The sequence below is a fragment of the Mirounga angustirostris genome, unplaced genomic scaffold (assembly GCF_029215605.1).
Source record: "Mirounga angustirostris isolate CCGP_5_RB_7025 unplaced genomic scaffold, mMirAng1.0.hap1 SCAF_5, whole genome shotgun sequence".
NCBI classification, from domain to species: domain Eukaryota; kingdom Metazoa; phylum Chordata; class Mammalia; order Carnivora; family Phocidae; genus Mirounga; species Mirounga angustirostris.
In genome coordinates, this window is record NW_026991713.1 from 147,939,122 (window position 1) to 147,952,704 (window position 13,583).

At 37.4% G+C, this 13,583-nt stretch overlaps 1 protein-coding gene across 1 annotated transcript in view; it reads left to right on the forward strand.

Moving 5' to 3' along the window:
- Nucleotides 1–13,583, forward strand: part of ATF7IP2 (activating transcription factor 7 interacting protein 2) — a 69,121-nt gene that overhangs the window by 53,670 nt on the left and 1,868 nt on the right. The window contains exons 7-10 of the mRNA XM_064592536.1: nucleotides 1,415–1,488; nucleotides 2,608–2,678; nucleotides 3,104–3,173; nucleotides 13,196–13,281. Of these exons, the coding sequence (XP_064448606.1) occupies nucleotides 1,415–1,488; nucleotides 2,608–2,678; nucleotides 3,104–3,173; nucleotides 13,196–13,281 (301 nt within the window). The remainder of the gene's footprint in view (nucleotides 1–1,414; nucleotides 1,489–2,607; nucleotides 2,679–3,103; nucleotides 3,174–13,195; nucleotides 13,282–13,583) is intronic.

Here is a 13,583-nt window from a genome sequence, read left to right on the forward strand (position 1 = left end):
AATGATGTGTCAGTGTAGGTTTATCCTTTGTAATAAGCATACCACTGTGCTATAGAATTTTGGTGGGGAGGCGTGGCTGGGGAGGTTGGTTAGAGACAGTAAGTATATGGGAAAATTCATTATTAATGTCACTTCACCCAAATCATTCTTTACATTTAATGCACTCTCAGTCAAAATCCTGGCAGCCTTTTTTGTAGAAAGTAACAAGCTGATTGAAAACTTACGTGAAATGCAAAAGACTTAGAAGATGAAAGCAGTGTTAGAAGAACAAAGTTGGAAGACAGACACTAAGTTTAAGACTTCTATAAAGTTATAGTAATTAAGACAATGGTGTTGTCTTAGGATAAACCTATAAATTGGTGGCCAGATTAGAGACTATTATATATTGTCCATTGGTTTTCAACAAAGAGGCCAAGGTAATTTATTGGAGAAAAGACAGTCAGCAGCTGTTGCAGGAATAGCCAGAGGGGAAAAGTGAACCTCCCCTCTTACTTCACACCATATACAAAAATAATTTGAAATGCATCATAGACCTAAGTACAAAAGCTAAAAATTAAAAACATCTGTAAGAAAGTGGTATAACTATGCATAGCAATTTTATGGGCTCATTGAAATTTGTGTCAAGATCTTAAAGATTCTGATTTAAATATCAAACTCATGAAAGTGGAGTCAGGGTCAAATGGGAGCAATAACCATAATGAGCATCATTTACCCTCTCTCTTAGTTTAGTAAATGTGTGGTCAATATTTCTACTATAGTGATATAATGTAGAATCGTGGCAGGACTAATTTTTTAATAGCCTTATTTGTCACAGTCCTATAGCTATTAAGAGTCAAAGTGTCTTACTGGGTTTTTTTCAGTTATACTTTTCATTTTCATCAAGGCAAGTATATGTACTTGCCTTGGTGACTTTTGTATATTTTGTACATTTATGTATATTGTATGCTTATAGGTTATATATTTGGATTCGTTGTAAATGGGTCTCTAGTAAGTTTTAAGGATCCATTATTGGACACTTTTGGTCATGTAACTGGCAACATATGGGTTTCTTGAGTATTTGGTGTTTTTTTTTTAAAAGATTTTATTTATTTATTAGAGAGCGAGCGAGAGAGAAACAGCATGAGAGAGGAGAGGGTCAGAGGGAGAAGGAGGCTCCCTGCTGAGCCGGGAGCCCGATGTGGGACTCGATCCCAGGACCCTGGGATCATGACCTGAGCCGAAGGCAGTCGCTTAACCAACTGAGCCACCCAGGCGCCCGAGTATTTGGTTTTATCTCCAGTTCCCCACCACAATTGTTAGATTAAAATGTGTCAGTTATGAAATGGTAAGTCAGAAGAATTCTAACCATTGACTGCATGTTTCAGCCTGATAATGCATGTTTAGTTTATTTTTGTTTTTAATTTTATCATTTTAGTAACAGTGATGATGTTACGTTGGTTTCTGTGGAAAGTCCTAATTTGACAACTCCAATTACATCAAATCCAACAGGTATCTTAAGTTGATTAAAATATGATCTATGAAATTAGAAAGCCTCAAATCAGTATTTGCTTAAAATAGAGAATTGAATATTATCTTTCATTAAAATAAAAATTTTAATTCTTCTTTCAAGTGTTTTAATTTATATGTAATTATATATTATAATTTAATAATATGATTAATATTATCTGAATAAATAAGTGATTCCTTCATATAATTGAGGTTTCTTTCTAACCTCGTGTTTATCAATTTATGGCCTTTTGTTTGTTTACTGTGTTTAATGGATTTGTAAGGTACAAAACTACTTAACCTTTCAAATATTTCATTATTTTTCTGTGTTTGCTCTGGCCTGTGTTGGTGGTAGTGATTTGGTTTTGTCTGTCTTTTTGTTTTGTCTTAAGATTTAAAGTTTGGCTATTCTTTAGCATCTTTGATTTTTTTTTAACTTTTGGTTTTTTGAGAATACTTTGTTCCTCTTTAGAGTTTCTGTCTTATGAAAAAATCTTTACCCTCAGATTTCTAATAAAGTTCCTCTCTCTTAAAATGGCTATCTTGTTGGCCTATTAAGTCCTCATTCAAAATTTCCCATTTCCTTTTCATGTTTTACTATTTTAGAGTATTTGCCTCTTGATTTCAGAAAGCTTTGCCTTCACTTACAGAGCCACTCGATTGCTCCCAGGGCTCAGACTGTTAAGATTGTGAATCAGATATTTACAAGGGATATTAAGCATTTATCTGAGGTTTTCTCCTGGTTCTAGATAGAATGCTCCTCAGTCATCTCCAGAGTCTGGGTTAGAGATACTGTGAATAAAGAATATGTACATTTCCAAGTCTGTTTCCTCAAATGCCATATCAATTTACAGATGCATTTTCAAAAAAGAGTTACTAATATAGTTGTAAAGTTACAGAAGGACAAAATCTTTTGAATCCAAATTAGATTTTTTTTTGTTTGAATTGGTTCCTTGGTCTTTGGAATAGGTAATGTCAATTGAATTACTTTTTTGTGATTATGTAATAAATGGTTAATGAGCATCCTCATTGTGTTTCAGCATTCATATGTTACAAAGTTCATAAATGTTTAATAGTTTACTAAATTTGTCAAATGTTGATATTTTAATAATTTTCTTCCAGATACTGGAAAAACTACATCAGGAAATTCTAACAATTCTAATAATTCACCTGGTGCTGAAACAGAAGTTACGGTAGGTAATAAATGTTGTCTCTGAATGTTGTTTATTTGAGTATGTTAGTTCTGTGAACTTTAGTGTCGCTACCTGGGGGGATGACTTAGTTTTGTCATTCATTCTTTGGGAGATTCTTTCTCTGTGAAATTAATGCCTGACTAGTTAGCATACCCAGGTTCCAGGCTAGCTTAAACATTAAAACAGTGACAAACCTATTTCACAACCATACTTATTTACCACACTAACTCAGATTTTGCTTAGTCATATTCTCAGAAACCATATAGTATTTCATGAGCTTCTCTCTCCTAATAGAGTTAAACGGTAAGGACTTAACAGAATATTCAGTCTCCAGCTTCTAAAAGGCAATTTAGAATCTGTGTTTTCTTTTTTTTAAATATTTTCTGCTATTGAGGCAAAATCTTAGTTTTTTAACAACTTTTCAGGCTGTAGAGAAGAAGAAATTTGATTCTGTGATTGATCTGACAAAAGAAGCCCTATCAAACTGCAGCACAGGTAAAAGATTTGTCTTTCCTTTTAAGAAAGAGGGAAGGTAGCAGTTCAGAAAGTATTTGACCCATTTATAAAGTTTTAGTGTGTTAGTGTGTGTGTGTGTATAGCTCTATGCAATTTTGTCATGTATAGATTCACGTAATGGTCACCACAATCAACTTGCACAACTATCCATGGGTGTTATATGATGATATAGTATGTGTCTTTCTGAGATTGACTTCTTTAACTTAGCATAATTCCCCCACAGGTCCTCAGAGTTGCATCAGTAGTATTGCTTTTTAGTGTTGAGTAGTATTCCATGGTGTCTATGTATAATAGTTTATGTGTTCACTCACTGAAAGATAGCTGGATTGTTTGGGGGCTATTATGAATCTCTTTTCTGGTACATACCTTTTTTCTTTATATCAATAGCACTGTGAGAGGGTACTAGGGCATAACATGAAAATGTAGAGGAAAGAACGACAACAGTGCCCTCTTTCTCAGATTTAAACAGGAAGAAGTAAAATATAGTCCTCTGGGGCTAGTCATCAGTTATAGAGTTTCACCTCTTAATAACTGCACTTGAATGTTTTTGATACTTTTTTTTTTAAGATTTTTATTTATTTATTTGAGAGAGAGAGAGAATGAGAGACAGAGAGCACGAGAGCGAAGAGGGCAGAAGGGGAAGCAGACCCCCCGCTGAGCAGGGAGCCCGAAGTGGGACTCGATCCTGGGACTCCAGGATCATGACCTGAGCCAAAGGCAGCCGCCTAACCAACTGAGCCACCCAGGCGCCCTGTTTTTGATACTCTTGATAAAATCTTGGAATATCACTTATTAGCATTAGAAAATTATGTAATATTTAAAAATGGAGAGTAGCATAGGAAATATATAGCCAGTTCCTTCTCCCCTTTCAACTGTGGATCCAGACAAAGGTTAGAACCATGGGAATCTCCAGGTACCTCATGATAGAATTAAAAAACCCTTCAGTTTCCAGTTTCATGATGAAAATTAGAAGTATAAATTTGAGGGGTGGGGCGCCTGGGTGGCTCAGTCAGTTAAGCGTCTGCCCACAGCTCGAGTCATGATCCCAGGGTCCTGGGATCGAGCCCTGCTTCCGGCTCCCTGCTCTGTGGGGAGCCTGCTTCTCCCTCTCTCTCTGCCTGCCACTTCCCCTGCTTGTGCTCTCTCTGTCAAATAAATACATAAAATCTTAAAAATATATATATAAATTTGAAAAATGATTTGGGAATCTATAATAATTAGTTACTTTTTAACTAAGATTATTAAATCATTTCTAAACTATAGGGTACAAGATTTAAGATACAGTAAAATAAAAGGTATGAATACAGATTCATCAGTGCTTTCAAAAATAAAGCAGACCTCTAAGTTGTGGGGGCCTTCAGTTTGAAATCTAGCAGTTGGGACGGATAGATCATGCTAATTCATGCTGCTGACTCATGATAATGTGAGTCTGTTCATCTTGTAGAGTGTCCAGTTCTGAATAAAGGTATAGTTTGTCAGGTCAAACCTGGACTGTTTCCCATATTCCCAGGCTTAATGAACGGTATCACCAGCTCACCCAGTTTCCCAAGCTAGACATGAGTCGCTTTTGACTCTTGGATCTGCCTCATTCCACTGTGTAGTCAGTTTTCAAGGCCATCAGTTCTGTCTCCTGAAAAGCTAACGCGTTCAATCCATATATTTCCTTATTTCAAAATTCCATCACCTTTAGCCTGCTCTACTGCCATAACTTAGTAACCAATGTTTCTACCCTAACTTACTGCTTCTAGTGAGTCTCCCAAGCTGCCACTAAAACACTACTTCCTGTATATAAACCTGGTTATGTTTTTGTTTTTAGGATAAAATCCAGACTCCTTAGAAAGATAGATAGAATCCTTACTGACTTAGACCCTGAAAACTTTTCTAGCTTATGTTCTACAAATCCCTTACCTGTGCCTTAATAGTTTCTCAATAGGTAATGCTTCTCCTCTCCTTACCACCTCTGCATGTGCAGTTCTCTTTGCTAGGAATGTTCTCCTCTCTCTGTCTCCGCAGGTGTGTCTGATGACCCCACCCTTCATTCTTTCATATTCACTTTAGACACTTAGGCTGGACTGTTCCTTTCAGGCTCCCCTTACCATTGGTATTTAGTGCACATCTGTATTGTAGCTATATTACATTGCTCTGTCATTGTTTCTTTACATATGTCTTCCTGAAAGGACTCAGTTCTTTTCAGTGTCAGCGGCTTTATTAATCTGTAAGTTTCCATCCTTTTAGCACAACGCTTAGCACATAGTATACTTTTTCCAAAAAATATTGAATTAATGCAGATTTTCCACTAACAAGTTTTAAAGGAAATATAAGTTTACATACTGTGAATGGGAGTGTAAATCTTTCTGGGAGACCTTTTGTCAACATCAAAAACTTTACAAATATGTAAGCCTTTGACCCCAAAATTCTTTGAATAGTTACCTAAAGAAATTAAAATTAAGTATATAGGGAAGTATAAAAATGTTCATTACAGTGCTGTGTGTGAAAAATAAAACTTTGGAAACCCTTAAATTTCTAGAAATAAAGGATCAATTGCACAAATTAGATTTATATGATACAGTAGTATTCAGCCATTAAAAATAGTGTTGTAGAAGTATGTGTGTTGATGTAAATGTGTTAGTAATGTAACGAGAAAAAAGTCATAAATGTATATGGAGAGAGTAGGATGGAGTAAAGGGCCCAGACTTAACTTTTCTGCCATGAACAACTACAAACTAAGTAAGATGTAATAAAAAAATTTTCAGATATTGCAGTATAGGACTACAGTCCCTGAGAGAAGGGAATGAATGAGATGAGCTGTACAGAGTGCCCAGCTTTCCTCCTAGACTGCGGTGCAGTAGAGGAACTCCCAAGCAGAGAATGGCTGTCTTGCTGAGGTGAGGAAACAGAGATTCATTCAGAGAGGTTGAGGCAACCGGAATGAAGGGAAAGAGTATAGTGTCAGAAGGAGGGAGCCACTCAGAGAAGGAGCTCCAGGAGGTTAGCATAGAGTCCTCTTCAGTTCTTGCTGAAGTATTAAGCCACACATGCATGGAGTAAAACCCCATAAATCTTGGCAAAGAATGACCAAGGAGCTTTATGCTCAGAGGTGGGAAATGTTTCAGTTCTGACCAGCTGTAGTGGCAGATTCTTACTGAACATCTGGGTATAAACTCATCTTAGAACAAAGGCAACTATAGCCTTACCCTAATAAAACCAAAAAACAAGCTTTGAAAGGATTGAGCTGAACTACATACAACTCGATAGCTTATCACACAGCCCACTGTGTTCTGTTAAAAGAAGAGAATGGAATTCAACACACAACCATTTAAAATTTATAATATCCATCATCCAATTTAAAAAAATCACTAGAGATACAGAGAACAAAAAATGGAATCCATAACCAGGAGAAAAATCAGTCAAGAGAAACAAACTTAGAAATGACAGAGATGACAGAATTAACAGACAAGGACTTTGAAAGAGCTGAAAGAAATATGCTCCAAAGGGCACCCAGCTGGTTCAGTCAGTAAAGCATGCAACTCTTGATCTTGAGGTTGTGAGTTCGAGCCCTGCATTGGGGGCAGAGATTACATAAATAAAATCTAAGAATTAAAAAAAAAAGAAATATGCTCAAAGATAAAAAGTGAACAGGAACAAAATAAGAGAAATAAAAGATACAAAATAGAACCAAATTTAAAAAAAGAAAATACTTAAAGTTCCATGGATGGAATATAATCAGCATATTAGACAATGAAGAAGGAAAACAAATTGGTAAACTGGAAGAAATAGTACCTGACCAAATAGTTTGGAAAGAAACTATCCAAATTAAAGAAGGATTTAAAGAGAAAAGGAAAAAGGCTGGAAAAAAGGAATCAGACTTTTAATGAACTGTGGGATAACATCAAGTGGTCCAACATACACATATGGTCAGAAGTCTTCTAAATTTAATGAAAAGTACAAACCTACATAATTAAGAACTTTAGTAAATTCCAAGCAGGATAAATACAAAGAAAACCGTAGCAAGGTACATCGTAATCCATTTCTGAAAGCCAGTAATAAAAAGAAAAATCTTAAAAGCAAACAGAAAACAAAACAAAACATTTTTTTCAAGAAAAAAATGTTTTCATACCCTAAAATATAGAGAAGAACAAAGAATTCAGTTTTCTCAATTGGAACGATATAAACCAAATGAAAGTCAAAAGACATCACTGAAAGTCTAGGGTAAAAAAAAAAAAATCCTTAACCTAAAATTCTATATCCACCAAGTATCTTTCAAAAGTGAAAGCAAAATTAAGACTTTTTCATATAAAACTTGCTGTCGGCAAACCTTCATTATCAAAAATAGAGGCACCTGGGTGGTACAGTTGGTTGAGCATCCAACTCTTGGCTTCAGCTCAAGTCATGATCTCAGGATCGTGAGATAAGCCCTACGTGGGGCTCCGCGCTTGGCACAAGTCTGCTTGAGATTCTCTATCCCTCTCCCTCTGCCCCTCCCACTCATGCTCTCTCTCTCTATAGAATAAATAAATCTTCAAAAAATAAAGGAAGTTCTTCAAGCAAAATGAACATGATATCAGATGGAAAGTGGGTCTACATGAAGGAATATAACACCATATTGTAGAGCTTATAACACATAGAAGTTAACATATGACAGCAGTGCTGCGTAAGATGATCAGGGGAATGGACATATGCTGTCGTGAGGGTCTCACATTATATGACTAGTATGTTATTTGAAGACAGACTAATAAGTTATAAAAGATACATATGGTAATGCCTAGAGCAATAATTTTTTTAAGTGGAAGTCTAGCTAATACTAGTGAAGATAAAATGGGGTTTTTTACATAATCCAAGAGAAGTCACAAGAAAATGCAAAGAACAAATGAGACTAATAGAGAACAAAAGACAAGACGGTAGATTTAAACTTTACCATATTGATAATTAGAATAAGCGGTCTAACATTAAAAAGCAGACATTGTTGGACTGGATAAAAAAAAAAAACAAGACCCACCTGCATGATAATTATATGATGCACTTTAAATATAAATATATGCATAGGTTAAAATTAAAAGGATGGAAGAAGACAACTAGGCAAAAGCATGCAAATACTAATCATGACAAAGCTGGAGTGACTGTTATCGTAAAAACACTTCAAAACAAGGAATATTACCAGAGATAAAGAAGACCGTTTCAAGTGGCCAACAGACACATGAAAAAATGTTCAGCATCACTCTAATACTAATCATGACAAAGCTGGAGTGACTGTGTTATTGTAAAAACACTTCAAAACAAGGAATATTACCAGAGATAAAGAAGACCGTTTCAAGTGGCCAACAGACACATGAAAAAATGCTCAGCATCACTCAGGATCAGGGGAGTACAAATCAAAACCACAGTGAGATACCATGTCACGCTGGTCAGAATAGCTAAAATTAACAAGTCAGGAAACAATAGATGTTGGTGAGGATGTAGAGAAAGGGTAACCCTCTTACACTGTTGATGGAAATGCAACCTGCTGCAGCCACTCTGGAAAAAAGTTAAAAATATAGCTACCCTACAACCCAGCAATTGCACTACAGGGTATTTATCCAAAGGAAACAAACATAGTGATTCGAAAGGGGCACGTGCCCACCAGTGTTCATAGCAGCAATGTCCACAATAGCCAAACTATGGAAAGAGCTCAGATATCTATCGACAGATGAATGGATAAAGAAGATGTGGTATATATATACAATGGAATATTACTCAGCCATCAGAAAGAATGAAATCTTGCCATTTGCAATGACATGGATGGAACTAGAGGGTATTATACTAAGTGAAATAAGTCAGTCAGAGAAAGACAAATACCATATGATTTCACTTTTATGTGGAATTTAAGAAATAAAAACATGAACATAGGAGAAGGGAAGGAAAAATAAAGTAAGAGGAAAATAGGGAGGCAAACCATAAGAGATGCTGAACTCTAGGAAACAAACTGAGGGTTGCTGGAGGGGAGGTGGGTGGGGGGAAGGGATAATTGGGTGATGGGCATTAAGGAGGGCACGTGATGTAATGAGCACTGGGTGTTATATACAACTGATGGATCACTAAATTCTACCTCTGAAATTAATTTTTTAAAAATTTCATAATGATAAAGTCATTTCATCAGGAAGATCCAAGGAAACCTACATGTGTATGCATGTAATTGTAAAATTTCAAAATTCCTGATGCAAAAACTGATAGGATGAAATGATAAATAGAAAAATAAACAATTATAATTGGAAGTTCTATCACTCCATTCTCAGTAATTCGTAGGGTATGCAGACAGAAACTCAAGTTATAAAACCTGAGCAACACTACCAACCCAACTTAACCTACTTGACATTTGTAGAGTGCTCAGTCCAAGCACAGTAGAGTACACATTCTCATTAAATGCATATGAAACAAGCAGTAAGATAGGTTGGGTTCTGGACTGCAAAACTAGAGAGAGAGAGAGAGAGAGAGAGAGAGAGAGAGAGAGAGTGTGTGTGTGTGTGTGTGTGTGTTTAGAGCACAAGCAAGCCAGTGGTGGGGAAGGGCAAAAGGAAAGGAAGAGAATTTTCAGCACAGATCCTGATGCAGGGCTTGATCTCAGGACCCTGAGATCTCTGATACAGCAGAATTAAATTAGTAATCAGTAACAGAAATAGCTGGAAAATCCCCAGGTATTTGGAGGCTAAACACATTTCTAAATGACCTATGAGCCAAAGCAATCAAAAGGGAAACTTAAAAATATTTTTCACTGAATAAAAATGGAAACACAGTAACATTTGAGGGATGTAGATAAAGCAGTGCTTAGAGGGAAATGACTAGCGTTATATGTTTATAGTAGAAAAAAACAAAAATCTAAAATTAACAATCTAAGCTTCTATCTTAAGATGCTAGGAAAAAAGAACAAATTAAACTCAAAGCAAGTAGATGACACTTTGCTATAGAAGATGTGGGGACGGCAGATAGGCACAAGAAAACATGATCCTCATCATCGTTGCTCACTAGGGAAATGAACACCATAATGAGACACCACAACATAGCTATCAGAATGGCTACAAATGAAAAGAACTGAAAATACACAAAGTGTTGGTAGGATGTGGAGAAAGCTGGAATTCTCATGCTTTGGTGGTAGGAATGTAAAATGGTAAAACCACTTTTGAAGTGGCTCAGCATTTCCTCAAAACATTAACTATACCCTTACCATAGGACACGGTCATTCCCGTCTTAGGTATTTACCCAAGAGAATTGAAAACCTGTATCTACATAGACTTCTACACCACTGTTTATGGCAACTTTATTCATAATGGCCCCAAACTGGAAACAGTACAAATGTCCATCAGCCAATAAATGGATAAATTGGTTGTGGCATATCTGTACCGCTAAATATTACTCAACAATAAACATGAACACAATATGGGGTGCCTGGCTGGCTCTAGCGGGGGAACATGTGGCTCTTGGTCTCGGGGTCATGAGTTCCAGCCCCACAATGGGCATGGTGCTTACTTTAGAAAAATGAACAGGGGCGCCTGGGTGGCTCAATCGGTTAAGTGTCTGCCTTCGGCTCAGGTCATGACCAGGGTCCTGGGATCGAGTCCCGCATTAGGCTCCCTGCTCAGCGAGGAGCCTGCTTCTCCCTCTCCCTCTGCCTGCCGCTCCCCCTGCTTGTACTCTGTCAAATAAATAAATAAAATCTTTAAAAAATAATAAAGAATGAACAAAATGTTTTTATGTGCAACAATATGGATGCATCTCAGAAACATTATGCTGGGCCAAAGAATTCTAAATACTGTATGATTTGATTTATATGAAATTCTAGAAAAGTCGAATCTAGTCTTTAGTGACAGTAGACCTGTGGTTTCACGGGGCCAGAGGTGAGAGAGATCCACCGAGGAGGGACACTGAAGGACTTGTGGGCTGATGAAAACATTCTGTATCTTGATTTTGGTGATGGTTTCACAGGGGTACATTTGTAGACAGATGAGGGTAAAAGCAGAGAGTGCTTATAAGGTGCTGGCGCTGAGGACACACAGGGTATAAACAGGAACTGGTTTGGGACCAAAGTCCTGTGTTGCCTCTTCTTATCATCCTCAAGTTGCATTTCTGTCTTTCCCTATTTTAAGGGCCAGCTGACTTACCACCTTGAGAGAAGCAGTGTTAGTTATAGGGGCTTCTGTTTGTTAGAATGTTTTGTGTGTCATTGACTGGAGGTTATCTGTGTCTGCTCTCCTGTGGTGATGAACCTGCCAGTTACGATCTCAAAGATCTAGCTCTAGTTAAGTAAACCAGTTGGAAAACCTGTTACAGACTCACTTAAAGTTAAAACCGGAAGATCATTACAACTCAAACAGGTTTTTTACCAGCAGTAAATAAACTGACTAATGAATTAACTTTGAAACACAATGCAGAATCTTGATTATCTTTGTGAGTCAGAAGAAAAATACAAATAAAAGAAATTTTGTTGGGGGAGATTCAGAATTATATTAAACAGTTATATCATTGCACACATAGTAGATCAAGATGGTTTTGATGCTTATTAGATGCATTCAGACTTGTGAAGTTTTTAGCTCCTTGGCCCTACTACTTTGCAACAGGAGGCCCCGTTTCTTACCACCGCCCCAGGTAGCCCCTCCCCAGTTGTTTTCAGACCATTCTTATACCTACTTAAACCCTCTTCCTCTCCCTTAGCCCACATTTTCTCTTTTTCCCTTTCCTTTCTTCCCCTCATCATCTCTCTCTCTTCCATTCTCCTGTTTGGCCCTCCTCCCTCCCCTCTCCCCTCTCCCTTACCACAGTCCACAATTTAAAGTTGACCCTCAACAACGTGGGGGTTACGGACACCAACCCCACATGCAGTTGAAAATCTGCATATAACTATTAATTCCCCCAAAACTTAACTACTAACAGCCAACTGTTGACCAGAAACCTTACCAATAACCTAAACAGTCCATTAACATCTATTTTGTATGTTATACGTATTTTATACTGTTTTCTTACAATAAAGTAAGCTAGAGAAAAAATGTTCTTAATGAGGAAGAAAAAATAGATTTACAGTACTATACCGCATTTAGTGAAAAACATCCATGTATAAGTGGACCCGCGCAGTTCAAGCCCGTGTTGTTCAAGGTCAGCTGGATATCTGATTGCCTTGAGGCTAACACACCCTCAGCCGCAGAGATTCCTTTAACCCCCAGACTGCCTGATATTTAGTTTGAATCCCCAGGACTTGCATGTGTCACATATTTATACTGGATTGTAAATGGCTCTGTGTTTGCAAACATCCTATTGACCTAAGAGAGCATAAGGCACCTCTAAGAACGCTGAGCAAGGATCCCTCTCCCGTGTATAATTTTTCCTAGTTCCAGGTGACATAATGACTTAAGTGTTTATCCTAAGAGGGCATGTTTGTCACATTGAAAGGAAATTCTCTATATTTGGTACCTTTGGGTCTTGAACTTTTTTTTTTTTTTTAATATTTTATTTATTTGACAGAGAGAGACACAGCGAGAGAGGGAACAAAGCAGGGGGAGTGGGAGAGGGAGAAGCAGGCTTCCCGCAGAGCAGGGAGCCCGATGCGGGGCTCGATCCCAGGACCCTGAGATCATGACCTGAGCAGAAGGCAGATGCTTAACGACTGAGCCACCCAGGCACCCCGAACTTTTTTCTTTTTAAGATTTTATTTATTTATTTTGACAGAGCGAGCACACAAGCAGAGGGAGGGGTAGAGAGGGAGGGAGAAGCAGGCTCCCGCTGAGCAAGGAAGGAGCCTGATACAGCACTTGATCCCAGGACCCTGGGATCATGACCTGAGCTGAAGGCAGACACTTCACGGACTGAGCCACCCAGGTGTCCTAGGTCTTGAACTTTTATCAAAAGTTTATCATCTTATTTTACAGTTTTATAATTTTAGTTTATATTTAATTACCACCTAAGATGTAAACTAGTTTTGCTTAAAGGCTATGGAATTGATTATTGCAGTTAAATTTTATTTCTCAAACCTGTGTTCACAGAAAGTTCAGCATCCTCTGTTGAGTCACCTACAAACGTTGCTTTGATCTCAAAAGAGACAACCCCAGTGGCACAAAATGCAGCCCAGGTATGGATCAGAAATGCCCTGTCAAAGGATATGCATTCTCAATTAAGTGGAAGTACCCATTGTACTTACACAGAAACATTGGGGTCACATTTCAGCTTGTACTTTTAAAAAATGTGGTATTGTGCATCTGCTTATTTATGGAATCAAAATAATTTAATTGACTTTCCCAGAAACTCTGGAGGTTAAATATATATATATTTTTTATCCAACAAAAGATTTTTAAGAGTAGTAGCCATTGTTGATGAAGGTGGAGGGAAATGGATGCTCTTGTACACTCACACTTTTCATGCAAATCAGCAAAA